This window comes from Sus scrofa, chromosome 12, assembly GCF_054392235.1.
Source record: "Sus scrofa isolate SSC_HxYL_T2T_F1_AM1 chromosome 12, Sscrofa_HxYL_maternal_Yorkshire_Landrace_v2.0, whole genome shotgun sequence".
Classification (NCBI taxonomy): Eukaryota; Metazoa; Chordata; class Mammalia; order Artiodactyla; family Suidae; genus Sus; species Sus scrofa.
Window position 1 is genome coordinate 61549189 of NC_139394.1, and position 18490 is coordinate 61567678.

General features: G+C 48.7%; 1 protein-coding gene across 20 annotated transcripts in view; it reads left to right on the forward strand.

Moving 5' to 3' along the window:
* DNAH9 (dynein axonemal heavy chain 9) overlaps positions 1 to 18490 on the forward strand; it is a 330145-nt gene that overhangs the window by 222345 nt on the left and 89310 nt on the right. For 15 of the 20 annotated variants that reach the window (XR_014821870.1, XR_002337369.2, XR_014821872.1 and 12 more), the window contains 6 exons: positions 2371 to 2796; positions 8200 to 8319; positions 9605 to 9793; positions 12290 to 12525; positions 16897 to 17019; positions 17922 to 18126. Coding sequence is in view for 13 of the 20 variants with exons in the window: in XM_084986157.1 (XP_084842283.1) it covers positions 2371 to 2796; positions 8200 to 8319; positions 9605 to 9793; positions 12290 to 12525; positions 16897 to 17019; positions 17922 to 18126 (1299 nt within the window). In the remaining 7 variants the exon portion in view is untranslated. The remainder of the gene's footprint in view (positions 1 to 2370; positions 2797 to 8199; positions 8320 to 9604; positions 9794 to 12289; positions 12526 to 16896; positions 17020 to 17921; positions 18127 to 18490) is intronic. The other 5 variants (XM_084986159.1, XM_084986160.1, XR_014821874.1 and 2 more) reach the window with 3 other exon arrangements.

Sequence of the window (18490 nt, forward strand, 5' to 3'; positions counted from 1 at the left end):
TTTTCAAAATAGCAACCAAAACACACCATACAAATAAACATAATAAATTGATTGAAACCATGTGAAGAAAACTACACATCTTTGTTGAGCAATGTAAAATAAGATATGAATAGGCAAATAGATATACCAAGTTTGTGTAAGGGAAAATTTAATATTATAAGGATGTCGCTATTCTTCACATAACTTAAAAGTTACGTATAAGTCTAATTTAACTTCAATTTTATTTTGGGCTTATTTATTTCTAATGCCATCAAAAGTTCATATCATTTAAGCAGCTATTAAAAATTTAATAATCTAAATGCCCAACAGTATGGAGTTGACTAAATACATTATGGCTCGTCCAAGTGAGAGAAAATTGTTCATACTTTAAAATCATGTTTTGCAAAATTAATTCATGACACAAAAATTTGGAGACATAATTTTCAGTGAAAGCTGTTTGAGACATAATTTTTCAGCTCTTGCGTTGGAGAAAAAAAATCTTCCTCCCTTCTGGTTGCAGAGTGATGGATGCGAGCCTGGAGCTGCAGCATCCCTTCATCTCCTTCCATCACTCCACGCACACATTGATGAGCACCTCCTGTGTGCCCGATTCTGCTCCAGGCACGGGGGCTTCAGTGGCTTATGAGAGAGAGGAGGTCTCTGTTCTCCTGAAGGAGAGGAGTTGAGTAATTCCAGAAGGAAAAAGCGGCCGTTGTTTCGGATTGCCCTGAGTCCTGCGAAGCTCATCAGGGTGCTCAGATAGGCAGTGGCTAGGGAGGGGTGTTGGCAGGAAGAGTCCTTTGGTGGGGGGACCTTTTGAATCGAGACCTTAACGGAGGAGAAGGGACCAGCCAGGCAAACAGCATAGGAAGGAGTGTTCCAGGCCGAGGTCCTGAGGTGGAGGTGAGCTTGGCAATCAGTGTGCCGGGAGGAGGTGACTGAACCTAGAGCTTAATGAGATACCAAGAAGGTGGCCCAGGTGAAAGTCAGAGAGGTCGGCCGTGTGCAGAGAAGGTCCAGAGAGTCCTGCTCACATTCCAAACGCCAGCCAGCTGGTCCTCACGGCCCACCCTCCCCAGACACGTGAGCCAGAAAAATCTCCCTTTGTGCTTCAGCTGGGCCTTGTGTCTCTGACACCAGAAGGGTTGTGATTAATTTCTAGATATCTGTGAATATTCCAAAAAACTGGAAGGAATTACATTGAAATATTAACAATGATGTATCTGGGTTATAGAATTCAGTTTCATCTTTAAATATTTTTGTATTTTCTTCATTCAGGATATTGAACATGCTTAACTCAAACTATTTTAAAATCATGGGGTTTTCATTTCTAATTGTATTTTCTTACTTGGTCCTCTTTCCCCCGGGGGAGACCACTCCGACAGGGATGCAAGCTCACCCTCCGCCCCTGTGCTGCCCTTTGTTCCTGTCCCCAACAGGCTGGTCATGACGAAAGGTGAAAACAGCTGCCAGGATAAATGGAGCGTCTTCCTAGGTGCTTCCATTAGGTGTGAGAAAGAATCTCCCTCCTGTTTTGATTTCAAGGCCCAAGAACACCCCAGACTAATTTGGCACTAGAATCTCATCTTTGCAATCAAGATTTTCCCCCACTTATAAAATCAACCCCCAAAGCAAGTGCTTTTGAGGTCACATGCTCCTCACTGACCATCACAGCAAACCTTAAATCCACTTTATGTGCATTTCTGACAAAATTTCACTCTCAGATTTTCTGCTCCCAACTTACAGACCAAAACACAGAGGCCTGGAAAGTTTAAGTGGCTTGCCCAGATCACCCGTTTCAGCCCTATCTTTCTAGAGCAGGTGAAACTTAGAGCAAAGGACAAACCCACATCTAGGCAGAGGCAGTGACGGCACGAGCTGTGCCTGGCTTTCTGTCTGAATTATTTCTTGGCAGGAAATGCCACTTTGCTATCAGGACAGTCAAGTGTAGTTAGAACAAGCTCATGGAACAAAGCAGTTTAATTAAAGAAAAAAATTAGTTGGGTTACAGTGCTATTCTCTTCAATCCAAGATGGAAATTAATTTATAATAACCTTATCTTTTATTCATGGCATGCTGCATATTTCAGACTATGTCCGCATCCTTATATTTTCAGCTGTATGTGAAATAATTGTGTGTTTTCGATGGGCCACGAGTCAGAGCACTGAGAGAACATAGATGAGTCTCGGCTAACCGTTCAGGGGAGTCTGAAGCCCCCCAGGGAGTGGCTCGGTTCCCTTTTGATGAGTCATGGTCTTTAAAATTCCGAGGGCTGCTGCAGGCTTCAAAGCGGCCTTCTCAGACCGATCGCTCCGGAGCCCCGCTCCATTAGCAGCGGCGGACACAGCGAGACCATTCGTTTTCCTCTAACACCTGCCTCGCTCTCCCCAGACCAACCTGACGGAGCTGAAGTCCTTCGGGTCCCCGCCCCCGGCCGTTAGCAACGTCAGCGCTGCGGTGATGGCACTCACCGCTCCGGGGGGCAAGGTGCCCAAGGACAGGAGCTGGAAGGCCACCAGGGTCACCATGGCCAAAGTGGACAGCTTCCTGGAGTCCCTCATCCACTTTGACAAGGAGAACATTCATGAGAACTGCCTCAGGGCCATCAGGCCGTACCTGCAGGACCCCGAGTTCAATCCCGAGTTCGTGGCCACCAAGTCGTCCGCAGCCGCAGGCCTCTGCTCCTGGGTCATAAACATCGTGAGGTTCTACGAGGTGTTCTGTGACGTGGAGCCCAAGCGCCAGGCTCTGAGCAAGGCCACCTCGGACCTCACCGCTGCCCAGGAGAAGCTGGCGGCCGTTAAGGCCAAGATCGCGGTAAGTGACCCTACCCTGAGACAAACAGTGCCCAGGGGCCTGGTTTTAAAGGAAACCAAGTTGTTACATGAAAATCTCCTGATTTTTCAGTAGAGGGAACTTTAAAAATTTCTTTCTCAAACACTGTATAGTCCAGACAAGACAGATCACCGGGCCATTGGTTTACACTGCGGTCCTAAAAGGTTTTCTGCTTTCGCTCCAAGAAAGGAAAAGATAACAGATGGATACGTATGTATAACAGGTGAATAGTGTTATCCACGAAACCAGCTGCTCTCTTATTAGCCACAAATAAACCTAATATTTTTGCCTATTTGATAGTTAAGAACAAAAAGTCAAAAAGGGGAGCTTCTTTTTCCCCTTTGAAATGCAGGTTTTAGCCACCCTTCCTCACTTTGTGCACTGTTATCTTCCATTCTGGCCAACTGTCCACCCCTCTTCTGTCAGCGGTGCGAACAGGTGGGCCTGCCGGGTGTGTCTGATGCCTACATTGTTTTATTCGTGCTTTTACAAGCACAGAGCATATTGTGGTTTGGGGCAGAGGTGGTCCTTGACCATAAATATAAAATTATTAACCTCCTGTTGATATTTTGATGATGTGTCCCTCACCCAGGACTGGGGAGTGGCGGTGATCTTGGGTTCCCATCTGGTTGAGAGAAATTTCCCTTGAACGTCACCTTTGAAGTGAAACTTCCCTTGACCTTCACCTAAGTGGGGAGACTATCACAATGAAAAGGGAGAAGTCAGAATCCCACAGGATGGCAAAGCAGCTGAAAAGCCATCAGCAGACCTTCCAGTCTACGTGTACACGTCACCGATGGGTGATCTTTAGGAAGGACTTTGAAGTGCCTAGGGTTCAGTTTCCTGAAGTGAAGTGGACACAGCAGCGGTCCCCGCTTCGTGACTTTGCCGTGGGGATGGAAGGAGGGAAGTCTCGTAAGGCACCAGCCCAGTGCCCAGCCCGTGGTAGCTCAGGGAGCAGCCGGCACCTCCAGGGGGGCCCAGGCCACCCGATCCTCCCCTCCTCCCCACCCCACCCCCACGTGCCCTCACCATGTGCACGTACCAGTCCTGGTCACCAGCCACTACAGTGATGAAGCTCCAGCTGAAACATTCCCTGGATCTTTTGTTTCTACAGGTGCATTCCAGGCAAATAAGAGTCTTGCTGCAAGTTTCTCCTGATAATAAAAAGGATCTTACACGTTGTGAAAAGGAAGACTGCAGACATACCACATGCTTCATGTTTTGTGGGTTTATTGATTAGATAGATTAAATTCTGTGGCTAAAGGCTCTAGTTTAAAGGTCCTTGCAGCCAGACTCTATAAAGAAAAGATGCTTTGGCATCTCATCTCTCGGCGTGTTTGCTTTGTAAATCCAGGTGCTCATGGGCCAGTTTACTGAACACTAGCAATAATCACCGTGGCGGTGGCGCTCTTGAAAGAACACCCAGGGCAAAACACAGCAACATGCTCTTCTGCTTTTGGGGGGAAAAGACCTTCTGATGATTTTCTTATTCTTCAGTCTCTCCCAGAAAAGTGCTAACAAGAACTGCATTTTCAAAGATCTCTTACTCAAGTTATTTTAACTAAGGGAACATTTGGTGCAAAGGGAATGTTTTCAAAATGTTTATACCTTTTCAGTAGCCAACACGCACATGATGGGCCCATTCAACCTAGGAAAGCAATCAGAATATTTTTAAAATACTTGGCTACCTTAGGAAGGCACTTCTTTTCTGCCAAGATATTTTTTTGGGGAAAAAAACAAAAACAAAAACAAGCAATCTTGTCTTTAGCAATCTCCTCTCCATCCTCTGCTTCTTTGCGTGCCTATCAATATCCCCAGAGCGCAGGCACGCCCCATTCCTGACGAGGGGATGGAGCGCACGCAGGAGAGGGCCTCCCTCCCTGCCCTGGAGGCCACTGCCAGCATGCTGCACTTGCGCCCCCCCCAAAGCTTATTTTTAGGATTTTAGAATCATTCCAAGGAAAGAACTTTATATTCAAAAATGCATAAAGTAAGAAAATCATCTTTCGAAGCAGATTGTCCAGGTTATTTCAATTTGATTATATATAAAATTAAAGTACACACAAATACAAATAGTGGTGTGATCTCAGGGGGCAGATTTTAGATGGTTTTTGTTTATCAGTATTTTTTTTTCTATCATGAACACATATGAATGTGACAGTTTGTAAAGATAATAGTAATAAAAGCAGTAAGGCATGTGCACTGAGTGTACATACACACACATGTATGTAAAATGTCAGAGAGCAGAGAAGAGCTTCGAATGAAAACAGTTTCCTGCCCTTTGCTTTCTTTTGTCTGTTTCAAGTGATTGCTGATGCCACTCAGCGCTTGCTACCTAGCGGCTTACGTGTCTTTTACTCAACCTGCACATAGTGTTTAGAAATGATTTAATTAAAAAAAAAAGAGCAAAAAAAAAAAATCTGATTTGTGGCCAGTCTTATAATAATCAGAAGATTCCTGAATATCATTAACTGACCCTGGTGTCAAGGAGTGCGTTTTGTTAGAGTCCCTCTGGATCCTATTTTTTTTTAACATGAGACTCATCTGACTAGTTTGCATTATCTTCCTGGTGTGCTCATCTGAATTTCCGACCCCTGTCTGTGTCCTGTGCTGACATCCGAATTCGCGAAGTATCTCACTCAGGCACTTGAGCTTCTGCTGCGTGAGGCTCTAAGGCTTTCATCCCCTGTCTTCTCAGTATCAGTACGGCCCCGTCTCAGCCAATGTGACCTTTATTTCTTACTCAGGCACGTAGAGGCCGCGTCCTCGGGAGCCCTCGGCTTCAAGATAACTTTCTTACCCTTCCCTTCAGCTAAGCCCCCTCCTTCCGCTCTCCAGCGTCTCTTGTTATTACTTATCATTACTTTAGCTTCTGAATCACCAACACTAAAAGTATCTGCATTCTGTAGATACTGTAGCCAATATTGACATTCTGTAGATACTGTAGCCAGTATTGACCGTCCCAAGCTCTGTCCACGGACTGATTCAAACGTTGAAAACCCGCTACATTCCACACGTCCTCCGTGCGCCTGTCTGCACTGATGGTGGTGGATCTGAGTGCAGTTACATTTCCTTTCAGCCTTTCTCTGCCGCCCCCGCCCCGGAGTTTCTCCTTCCTCCTCTCTCTCCCGCTCCCGCCATTAGGTGCTTTTGCGTAGCTTCGGTTGTTTTGGGTTTTTTTTAATGCTCGCTATCATCTGCTGTTCTGCTGAGTCCACTCTCGCCAGGAAGACCTTTCGCTCTTGTCCCCAACTCGAAGCCCCAGGCGGCCCTGGAGAGTCGCCACAGCCACTGCTCTCTCAGGTCAGGGCCGCTGGCTTCTGGACCCCACGCCCTCTTTCTGGATTTCGCCTCCTGTTTTGCTTATGGCTCATTCTTAAGTAACTTTCTCGGAAATGTTATTACATAAGAGATAAATTTTCCGAATACTCCCATCTGGAAATGCCTTCTGATTTTTAAACTGAACTGGCCATTTTGCTGAGTATTAAATTCTGATGCTAATTTTTCTCCTTGGAACACTGAATGCTTTCTCTTTTCGTCTGGTGAGAGGTCTGAGGAACAGTTAGGGTCCCATTTCTTTCGTGATGTGCCGTGTTTCTGCCTTTCTGGAAGTCTTTCAGTTTTTTTCTTTATTCTCAGTGTCTGAAATTTTACATTGATGTGCGTAGCTGCCACTCGTTTTTATTTGTTTTACTGGCATGTAGAGACTAACTTCCTTCAGTTCCACAAGATGATCTTTTATCTCCCTTCTGTTTCTTTTTTCATCTTATTTTCCAGAGTGCGTATTGGTTGGATAGTGGAGCTTCAGACGAGGCCTCTATTTTCTCTCATCTTTTTGTCATTTCTTGTTTCCTTATAGTGTCTATTAGATTTCCTCAAATTAATCTTTTAGCCCTTCCCTGGAATTTATTATTTTTTACATTAACAATAGGGGTCATTTTTCACTAGGGTTTTTTTTTTTTTGTCATTTTTTTCATGTTCCTTTTACAAGTATCTTCTTCTTGTTTTATGGATGAAATATCCTGAATCTCCCTGAGAAACTAATTATGAAGGGTTTTATGCTTTGTTGCTGGTTTTTTTGTTTTTTTGTTTTTTTCTGACTGAAGTTGTCTCTTTTTCCCAGGTCATTTTTTTTTCCCTCTTGTTTAACCTTTAATCTAGGCTTTAATCAGATGTCTTCTTGTCCTTTCATGTTTACAAGACTAGTGATCAAAAGCTGATTATAGCTCTGCAGGCGAGGGCTGATCCGGCTGACTGGCAGAATTTGTTTTCTAGATCAGATGAGTGATGCTGGATGCCTCCTAAATGCCAGAACGTGATGTCCTTTCTCTGCCACTACTGCTCTCCTGCTGGTGACAGAGATGGCTGGTGGCATTGCATACCAGGCATGGGGATGGAGCGACAAGGTGGAGGAAGAAGAGGCCTCCAGTCAGCCCTCTCGTTTTCAGCATCCCCTCCACCGCCCTGTCATTTCCAAATGGCCCGTGTCTGTAGGGCTCTGCAGAGCTGGTCAGCTTGCCCCGTGGTGAATTGAGGCCAGCTCTCTGTTGTAGCATCCTCTGCCCTGCTCCTCTACCGGTGTCTCTTTCCATAAATCTCTTGGAATCTCACACCTTCTAGTGGCCCTCAATGGTTGCTTGATGAAGAAGAGGAGGTAAATGGGTTTTTTGTTTGTTTGTTTTGTTTTGTTTAGCTGCTTGGCTGCATAAACTCTGCCCTTAATTTCTTTCTCTTGTGATTCAGTAAGGACCGGCAAAGCAGCCTGAACCCTGGCTACAGCATAGACAAGAGACACAATCGAAGGTGTCTGCCAAAATGTTCCTCTTCTTTGGGAAAGTTGGAGAGGCTAGATGAGGTCAGGTGGAAGTTGTCCTGCACACCCAGGACCTGAAGCAAGGGAAGGACCCAGGCTGCAGGCAGCCCACTCCCAACCTGCTGACCTGCTGCAGCAGGCAGTGTGCTCCTCCCAGCACCCCTGCCCTGCCGCCCTTCTGGCCGTTTTCAGGCCCCCTCCCCAGGCCTCGGTGAGCTTTGCTCCTAATAGCAGCACTTGTGCTTTTGGGTCAGGCTACTGGAACCCATTTTCCCCAATACAGAGAGAGGTAGAATTTAAGTAGCTCCCTCCTTGTCCGTCACCCCTCCTGGTCCTGAATGAATGACTGAGGAGCTGGACAGGAAAGCCTCGTTTTCTGCTTGGGTCAGGACCCTCTGGACTTCCACTAGGATCCACCTGGCGCCCCCCCTCGTTTGCCTGCCTGCCCTCCCCTCCTCCCAGGCCCTTAGGGTTTCTCCCGGGAGGCCTTGCTTGAAACTCACCTACACACGAACCCTGTCTCAGAGGCACAGGCATCACTGACAGACCTTGTGTTCCTTCCTGAACAGCACCTGAATGAAAACCTGGCCAAACTCACAGCCAAGTTTGAAAAAGCCACGGCCGACAAACTCAAATGTCAGCAGGAAGCTGAAGTGACCGCAGGCACAATCTCCCTTGCAAATCGCCTGGTGAGTGTGAGCCTCAGCAGCGGAGCTTTAATTATACAAGCTGAGCTCGTCAAGCGCTGCAGAGGCGCAAAATAGATGAGCACAGCTGAGCGCCGCTTTGACAGAGCAGGGGGGGCTCTGTCAAATTAAAATGTGCTGGGATGCAGGGCCTGACTCCTGGGAAGGGCGAGAATACACACGCTGCTCTGGTCAGGGGAATCCTACAGGGATAGTCGGGTGGATGGGGCATGGATGGACCTGGCGTGACATGTTTACATGTATGCATGTTGGCCAGAGGAAGCTTTAGAAGACAAAGCTAGCATTTGATGGGCAAGCTCTCAAGCTCTTACCTGCATAGTGTTTGTTAATTAAGGGTGTGGCCAGACTAGGAGCTGAGGTCAGAGCAGAAAAGAATGAGACGGATGGTTGACCTTGAACATCCCTGGCCATGACCTTGGTCTGTCCAGCAGTGTAGTCACTTACATGGCAACTCAGGGCTCCAAGAGCAAGTGTTCCAGGGACAGGAAGTAGAAGGTCCCACTCCCATAAGGTTTCCCATAAGAAACCCAGAGGTTCTGACAAGATATTTCAGCTTTCTGGTCTTGATGTCTGTGATCTAGGAATGGGGTGGGAATGGCTGGCCGTGCAGGTCCCTCCGGTCTCCCAGCCCTGGCATCCTAGGATGCAGTCCTTCAAGGAAGAAAAAAGGCCAAGAGAGTACAGGAGCTGAGCTTCCCCTGTCAGCACACCTGTCAGTTCTCCAGGACAGGGCGCCTGCTAATGTGGGCCCCGCAGACCCGGACCCCACTCTGCAGTCTGGGGACTTGGCCCGAGTTTCAGCCCTTCTGACTCTGGGTCTTAATTACCACATCAGTCTCCCCGCCCACTGTGAATTATTTATAGTGCAATTGATTTCATTTATTTTCGTATCCCCAGCATTTGGAGAGGAAAAGGGAGAGGTGCATAATTTCCTCTGATGTCTTGAGGACCAGACACTATACCAAGGGGCTGACGCACACGGTTGTACTAAACCCCCTTCACAGCCCTTTGAGGTGGGCGTGTGTCCCCGCACCTGTCCGGGGCAGAGCCTGGAAGCCTGCATTCAGCCTGTGGGGCGCAGAGCACAGAACAGGGGCTCCTGTACCTCAGCGTTCACTGCAGCCGGTCCACATCTCTTGCTCAAGAGGGCCGCATAAACGGTGTCCCGAGTCTTCTGCTGAGCGGGGTGTGCTGTGCGCCCCGTGGCTGGGCCTGGCTCCCTGCGCGCTGACACGTCTTCTCCCCTCTCCGCGCTGGGAAATGGCAGGTGGGAGGACTTGCTTCCGAAAACGTGCGGTGGGCAGAAGCCGTGCAGAGCCTCAAACAGCAGGAAAGGCAGTTATGTGGAGACGTCTTACTTACTGCGGCTTTCGTCTCATACCTCGGCTTCTTTACAAAGAAATACCGGCAGAGCCTCGTGGACGGGACCTGGAGACCCTACCTGAGCCAGCTGCAAGTACGTAAGCCCGCGTCGCTCCCGACCACACTGGCCCCAGGGGACCGGTGAGCTCACAGGCAGTGACAACCCAAACCTTCTAACTGCTTCCTGAATTCTTCCTCCCACCGCTACCTGAGCATCCCCTAGTGGCCTCTGGGATGCAGAAGGGAGATGTGGGACCTTGTCCTTCCACACGGCCAACCACTACCCATGAGGCCGCCTGAGGGCAGCCCTCTCCTCTGCTGGGACCTCCGCCCCCGGCCCGTCTCCTGGTACTTGTCAAAGCTGGGAAATTTGAGAGGCACCTTGTGCCAGACTTCAGAGCAGCAAATGGAGGGCAAGCCTCCTTCTGCAAGTGCTGCAGTGCACCTTGTTACCAGGCCCCAGAGCTGCCCCCGTCTGTGTCCCACAGACACCCTTGTGGAAGCCCTTTATGGCCTTGGTGGTGCGCTCAGCTCTCAGGGTCGGGGCAGCGTTGCTCCCAGCTCCTCCTCCTCCACTGACATGATGGAAGGGGGCAGTGCTGGTTCCTGCCTGAGGAGGATTCAGGATGCGTTACATCCGGACACGTCCACATCTCTCACAGTCCTCAGTCCACAAATATTCACCAAGTCTGCAGCTCTCCTACACTCCACTGGCAGGAGGCACAAAAGACGCTCAAGATAAGGGCGTCGCCGGGCGGCCATGGTCCAGTGGAGGAGATTCGAGTCAGAGAGAACAGCGGCGGTGAGAGTCAGCACAGGAAACTCACTCAGAGTTGTGTTCCCAAGTCCATCTGGTGTTTGCTTAGACCTCAAAGCCCCTGCTCTCCCATATGGTTGGCTTCACAGATGAGCTCATAAAATCTTACTCACCTCAAAGCCCCTGCTCTCCCATATGGTTGGCTTCACAGATGAGCTCATAAAATCTTACTCACCTGATGATTTGCTGAATAATTATTTAAAAACTGTTACAGTCCTGGGAAATAAAAATAAAGCTGCTTTTTATTCATCTCAAACACTCGTGGGAAAGTAAGTCGGTGAAAGGGTGATCATTAGCTGAGTGAGCAAAGATAGGAGCCCAGGAGCTGCTTAGCAGCAACTGTTCTGGCCATGTTTGGGACTCTTAAGCATTTATGTGTCACAGACCCCTTTGGCAGTCTGGTAAAACCTATGGATTCCTTCTTACAATAATGTTTTTTTAGTGCATAAAGTAGAATGCATAAGACTACAAAGGAAAACAATTCTATTGAAATATCTTTCTGCTCCCAGGATGCATCTCTGGTGGCTGGTTTCCCATTTAAGGTTAGGGCCATTTGTACCCTTCGCAGGTCAAATTAAAGTGAAAGGAGATGCCCAGAGACGTTTCCCTGAGCTAAGTGGAGAGAGAAACTGCAAAGGAGAGAGAGAGACGGAGAGGTCAAAAGGGCCTGTGTGTGAACCTCGAAAGCGTCTGCTAAGTGGAAGCAGCCAGACGCAAAAGGTCACAGCCGGCATGATTCCATTTATGTGACGCACCTGCAGAGACGGAGAGCAGAGTCGAGGTTGCTAAGCACCGGGGGTAGCCAGGCTGGAGGAGTGACCTGTCCCGGATGTGGCGTTTCCTTCTGGCATGAAGGAGATGTTCTAGAACGAGATAGAGGTGATGGGTGCACAACACTATGCGTGGACTGGATGCCAGCGACGCGGGCACTCTAAAATGGTTAGGGAATGTGATTCTTACCCGATCTTTAAAAAAGTAAATGTGGGAGTTCCTGTCGTGGCGCAGTGGTTAACGAATCCGACTAGGAACCATGAGGTTGCGGGTTCCGTCCCTGCCCTTGCTCAGGGGGTTAACGATCCAGCGTTGCTGTGAGCTGTGGTGTAGGTTGCAGACGCGGCTCGGATCCTGCGTTGCTGTGGCTCTGGCGTAGGCCAGTGGCTACAGCTCCGATTGGACCCCTAGCCTGGGAACCTCCATATGCCACAGAAGCAGCCCAAAGAAATAGCAAAAAGACAAAAAAAAAAAAAAAAAAGTAAATGTGTCTTCAAAGAAAAAGATGCCTTCCCGAAGAATTAAATCAGCTGAGAGAGGTCAACAGAGAAGAGAAGGAAGGGTGTCCGAGGGGCACAGAGGCTGGGGGTGGGGGGTGCTGCCGGCCTCCCAGCGCCCCAGGGGTCAGTGTGGGCCGACGTGGGCCTGGCTCGTGAGGCACAGAGATGCCATGAGAGGTGACCCTGCTGGCATGGGTGAGGGCGACGGAGGCTGCGGAGTGAAAGCAAGGGACCTGTGGTGGACGTTTGGTGTAGACGGCTATGCTGAAGAACCGAGGGTCACACGGCGGAATTTCTGCGGCTGCTCATCCGTCAAGAGAGAAAAGGTTATTGGGACATTAGGAAAGCCTGCTTCCAAAGTACTCACTCAGCCAGCGAAACGCTCCTCGGGGGACTTTGGTGTGGCTTCAGAGGAGCTCTGTCCCCTGAGCGAGCCTGTGGGTTCCACCTCTGCTGAGAGCGCGGGCTTCCACTCTGAGCACGTGTGGCATTTCTCCACTAGGTTCCCATCCCCATGACCCCCACCCTGGACCCCCTGAGGGTGCTGACAGATGACGCCGACGTGGCCGCCTGGCAGAACGAGGGCCTCCCCGCAGACCGCATGTCCACGGAGAACGCCTCCATCCTCCTCGGCTGCGAGCGCTGGCCGCTCATGGTGGACCCTCAGCTGCAGGGCATCAAGTGGATCAAGAACAAGTACGGCGAGGGCCTCCGGGTCACCCAGACTGGACAGAAGGGGTAGGTGGCTGCGCACCGCAGGTCCCGCTTTGCTGCTGCTGCAGGCAGGGCGGGAGCCCCAGCTGCGCCGTTCCTCCAGGCGCTTTCTCCTGTTTCTCCTCTCATTTTAGCACACACCTCAAGGAGGGGTGCTTGGGTCCTGCGTCTCTGCTTCTCTTTCTCTAGAAATCATGTGCATCGCGTCTTGACCCGTTCCCGAGTCCCTCCTCCACCAGCCGGGGCGTTCCCCTCCCATCTCTCCTGGAGGACTCCCTGCTTCCCAGCCATCCTAGTCCATTGTCAGACAGCTCCGCGTCTTACTGTCTTACTCGCATGGCTCTCTTCTACCCACTGTTCTACCTCTGCCCCAGAACCACGCAACAAAGTTCTCGGGTCTCCTGAGGGACGCTCGGACCTTTGCAGTGGGATGCAGAGCAGCTGAGGGAGTTATGAGACCTTCACAGCCCTCTGCACCTGCCTCGAGGCTTCATGCATCCACGGTGGGGGCAGGGGGTTTACTACCCACGTCAAGGGACCCGAACAACAGGGAGGCTGTCCAGCCCCCACCATCTTCACGGGCCGCAGCCCCACCCCACCGCCTCATCCTCTCTGTGATAACCTAGCTTTGTTGTTTCAGTTCTCAGTTCTGGTCCTGTGCCACTTGGAGACATGAGAAGAATAGGATGGGGCAATGGGGGTAGCGAGAGTGCCGGACATCATTTATTAGGTTGCTGATTGATGTGTGTTGGTCTTGGTGTTGGGAGCTTTCACTCAAATGCTTTTTAGGAATCCCCATCGTGGCTCAGCGGTAACGAACCTGACTAGGAACCATGGGGATGCGGGTTCAATCCCTGACCTCGCTCGGTGGGTTAAGGATCCAGCGTTGCCGTGAGCCGTGGTATAGGTAGCAGACATGGCTCCGATCCTGTGTTGCTGTGGCGTAGACATAGGTGAAAGCCGTAGCTCCTATTTGACCCCTAGCCTGGGAACTTCCATGTGCCGCAGGAAGCAAAAAAAAAAAAAAAAAAAAAAGCTTTTTAATCCACTCAACCAGTGAGGTTAGTGTTATTGGTACCATTTCACTTTTGAGCAAATCGAGTTTCACAAAAGTCATTTCCCCAAGAGTACATAGTTTTCAAAGTAACAGATACTTGCACAGCCACGTTCAAAGCAGTGTTATTCCCAGTGGCCAAAAGGTGGGAGGCGATCCACGTGACCATTAGCGGATGATTGGATAAACACAGGCTGGTGTATCCATACGAGAAAACAGTATTCAGCCTTGAAAAGGAAGGAAATTCCGTCCTATGCCACAGCATGGTGAACCTTGAGATTAGCTTGTTAAGTAGGTAAGCCCGTCATGAAAGGACAAATACTGTACAGCTCCATTTACCTAGGACACCTAGAGTAGTACATTCGGGAATGTAGAGAGACGGGAAGTAGAGTGCTGGGAGACCCCCCTCGCCTGCCTGTTTGTGTCCTTCACAAGTGTCCTGTATGAATAAAACTACCATCAAAAAAGAAGGGAATGAAGGAGGAAGAATGGTGGTTCCAGGGGCTGGGGGGAGGGGGATGGGGGGGTATGGTTTAAGGGGCGTAGAGTTTTGGTTTTGCAAGATAACAGGTTCTGGAGATGGATGGTGGTAAAGATAAGAGGGCAACATGAATGTGCTTAATGCCCCTGAACTTGGCACTAAAAATGGTAGATTTTGAGTTCCCACTGTGACTCAGGATAGGAACCTGACGAGTATCCATGAGGATGCGGGTTCGGTCCCTGGCCTCCTTCACTGAGTTGAGGATCCACCATTGCTGTGGCCGTGGTGTAGGCCGACAGCTGCAGCTCCAGTTCGGCCCCTAGCCCGGAACCTCCATGTGCCTCAGGGCAGGGGTGGCCCTTAAAAAAAAAAGGGAGGTAAAAATGGTAAATTTTATGTTATGCGTATTCTACCACAATTTAAAAATGAATTATTAGTTAAAAATTTTTAAAATGAGGGAGGCAATATTGGACCCAAGGTGATCCTCCCTCGGAAGCCTGCGTTAGTCCACCCTAACCCACAGCCCCCAAAGTGAGGCTTGCTGCTCTGGCCACGTGTCCTAAACACGCCTGTCCAGACCAGCCAGGGTTGTTTACCTCAGACGTGAGGCGCTAAGAAAGCAGTCAGAGAAAGCTCATGTCAAATGCCAGAGGGGTCCTTTCTTACCGAGAGGAGAGATGAGAAATGAATGCTGAAGTACGACACGACGTATTTTTATCTGTGTCGTCAGGGGCAGGCATCTAGTCCTGGCCTTCCCTTCCAACTTCGATTAAAACATTCCTTTCTAATTGGCCAATAACTGCATTTTAGATACAAGCATTTGTTGTTTGTGCTCATTCTTGTGTCCCCAGTACTGAAAATAGTGCCTGACACATAGTGATTAATTCTCTGTTCATGTCCACTGACTGCTTTTCTATTGAATGGTTTTCTAGATTTGTTGTATATTATTTGAATACAAATATTACATTCCATATGATATGTGTTAAGACTATTAAGTATAGTCTCCCTTCATCAGTGAATGGAGGCGTGTTCAAGTGTATCATTTGCCTTTTAACTTTCTGAGGTTTGACGTACTATGACTTTTTTTTGTCAGCTATGTCACATTTCTTCTATAAATCATGCTTAGAGAGTCTTCTTTCTCTCCAGAAATTAAATATTCACCTAGATTTATTAGATTTCTTTTTTACAAATTTCTTTTTACGCTGAAAGCCAATCACCTGAAATATGTTTCTGGGTACAATATAAAGTATAGACCTAATTTTCATTTTTCAGGTGGTTAGCCATTGCTCCAGTACCATTTATTAAATTCTCTATCCTTTCTCTGATTAATTAGAGATGACATTTTACTCTACGTTAATTATTTTATTGGAGTCTTGACTCTTTCCTATTTATTTATTTATTTATTTATTTTTTGTCTTTTTGCTATTTCTTTGGGCCGCTCCCACGGCATATGGAGGTTCCCAGGCTAGGGGTCGAATCGGAGCTGTAGCCACTGGCCTACACCAGAGCCACAGCAACGCAGGATCCGAGCCACGTCTGCAACCTACACCACAGCTCATGGCAACGCCGGATCGTTAACCCACTGAGCGAGGGCAGGGATCGAACCTGCAACCTCATGGTTCCTAGTCGGATTCGTTAACCACTGCGCCATGACGGGAACTCCATATTTATATAATACTGTACCAGCCTTCAGTTATTTAGCTTTTCCCCTTACAAAAGTAATACTTCATCATATTGAAAAAAAAAAGGAGGGGAGTTACCCAAATAAATAAATAAATCCTGTATTTCATCGTTTCTTCTCAACACTCCCAACTTTTGGTGTGTGGTATCCTTTAAGATTCTTTCTACATATCTGTATTGTTGAAGTTATAGAAAATATTTTATTACCAGCTGATGTGAGTCCCTCCTCTTATTCTTCGTGATCATTTTTTTCAACCATTCTCATTGTTTTCTTTTAAATTAAGATTTTTGGTCAAGGTCTATAAAGTTATATTGTTTTTATGTTGACTGTGCAAATTGGAATCACATAAAACTTATAAATCTATTTGGGGAAATTCAATTTTTTGAGGTACTTATTAAACTCTACTTAACACTGAAAAATTAAAAATAGTCTCACTTTTGGTAATTGATTGCTAAATAAATTAAGGTGTATCAATACGGTCTAATACCCAGTCCCATAAATACTGTCATAGAAGAGTATAGCATGACATAGGAAAATGTTTGCAATCCATTTTATGTAAAAAACCATGTTATAAAATAAACGAGCTGCATGAATCAAATAATAAATAAATATAAATGTTTGTGATTAACATATACGCACTACCGTACATAAAATAGATAGCCAAAAATGACCTACTGCATAGCACAGGGAACTATACTCACTATTTTGTAATAATCTATAAGGGAAAGGAATCTTTAAAAAAAAAAATTGTATGTATAACTGAATTACTTTGCTATATACCTGAAACTTTGCTATACACCTGTAAAGCTATATTCAATTTTTTTAAAAATTCCCCAAAATAAATACATATACTCAGATATAAATAAAAATATAAAAAATATATAAATAAGAAAATAAATAGAAATAGTCATAACAAACTTGAAGATATATCCAGACATATATATAAACAACAAAAATGTGATACAAGGATTACAGTTAATTTTCATGTTCTTTTTTGTATTTTATAATTTTTCCCTTTTTCTAAAAATAGATCAGATCACATAACAACATCATTTTAAATAGAGAAAAATGTGCCACCGAAGTCATCCCAGGTAGCTGTGCCTCAGAGGCCACTGCTGTCCTGTTAAATTGCATCACTCCACCTTGCCACAGGCTCACCCTGCCCGACTTTCTCCTCAGCTACCTTCAGACCCTGGAGCGCGCCCTGGAAGGCGGAGAGGTGGTGCTGATTGAAAACCTGGAGGAGTCCATCGACCCTGTGCTGGGACCCCTGCTTGGGAGAGACGTCATTAAGAAAGGACGGTGAGACCCGGCGTATTGCTCAGGACCCCTGGTAGAGCCGGAGCGAGTCGGAGGCAGAGCCACCCTCCGGAGAACAGCCCCTCCTCGGCTCACACCAAGTAGCTCCCGAGGCACAGCTGTCATTCTCCCCGAAGAGGAGCACTTAGCTGCCCTGGTGTCCAGAGAAAGTTTCCTGGAGGAACTGCCGTCCGCCCTGGGCTTGCTTCTGAGTGAGCCCGGCGTGCTAGTTTGGAGGAACGTTCGAGGGACAGGGGCCAAAGAGCAGGCTGACTTTGAACCGTGAGCATTCCGGCTGAGCCAGTCGCCTGAGTTTTGACAACGCAGCTCTTTGTCAGTTTGAGGAGCCTCATTGCTTTGGGGGCTGGTGGCTGATCAGAGCTTAGCAAGGGTCTGGCAGGAGGAGGGGGAAGGGAGGGAGGCCGCGGGCTGCAGGTGCAGAGGCGAGGGGTGGGGATTATCAGGAAGGGCTGCCTGGGCTTGGGAGCCTCAGCCCTGCCAGGCCTTAGGATGTGCCTGTTTGCTTAGTTAACCATTCCCCCCATGGAAGCCACACTCGCAGCCCCCAAAGTTAGCCCTGTTGCTAGCCTCTAAGTCACCTTCATGCAAACTCGAAGAAGGTGCCCTTCCTGCAAGCGCTTTACCGCCACCTGCTGGAGATGTTTCATCCTGTGCTCCGTGGACCACGAGGGAATGGCTCTACCTCCGGCTGTGCCCACAGAATCAAACATGGTGGGCGTGGGAGAGGGTCTGTCACCCCCACCCCTGTTACCCACGCGAGGGCTCCGTCTCGATACGTTCAGGAGAAGTCTCTCTGACTGCGGCAGTATCGTCTGTCCCTGACCACATTCACAGGGAGGCACCCCACCTTCACCTTCACCTTCACGTGAGCCTCTGTGTTCCAGGTTCATTAAAATCGGGGACAAGGAGTGTGAGTACAACCCCCGGTTCCGGCTCATCCTCCACACCAAGCTGGCCAACCCTCACTACCAGCCCGAGCTGCAGGCTCAGGCCACCCTGATCAACTTCACCGTGACCAGGGACGGCCTGGAGGACCAGCTGCTGGCCGCCGTGGTCAGCATGGAGAGGCCAGACCTGGAGCAGCTAAAGGTGTGTCGGGTACCCCCCAAGGAAGGGAGGAAGGGGATGGGGGCCCCCAAACCCTGCTGCGCACCCCGCTGTGGGAGAGGCGGGGCTGTTCTCCAGAAGCAGAGCGGCGAGGTTCTGCTGGAGCTGGGAGGGGCGCCGTCGCCAGCGCCATCGCATGCCGCCGCCTGACCACCCCCCCGGGGGAAGAGGATGGAGTGGGCTAAAGAACGGGAGGCGGAAGGCCGCTGGGAGAACCCCACTCCCACCCCAGATCAGGGCCTGGCACAGGAGCACGTTTGGGCCTCTCCTCACATGTGTTCCCATGTGTTCACACGGGGTTCAGCTCTGCAGGGGCAGCGGAAGCGGATTAAACCACAGTAGGAGA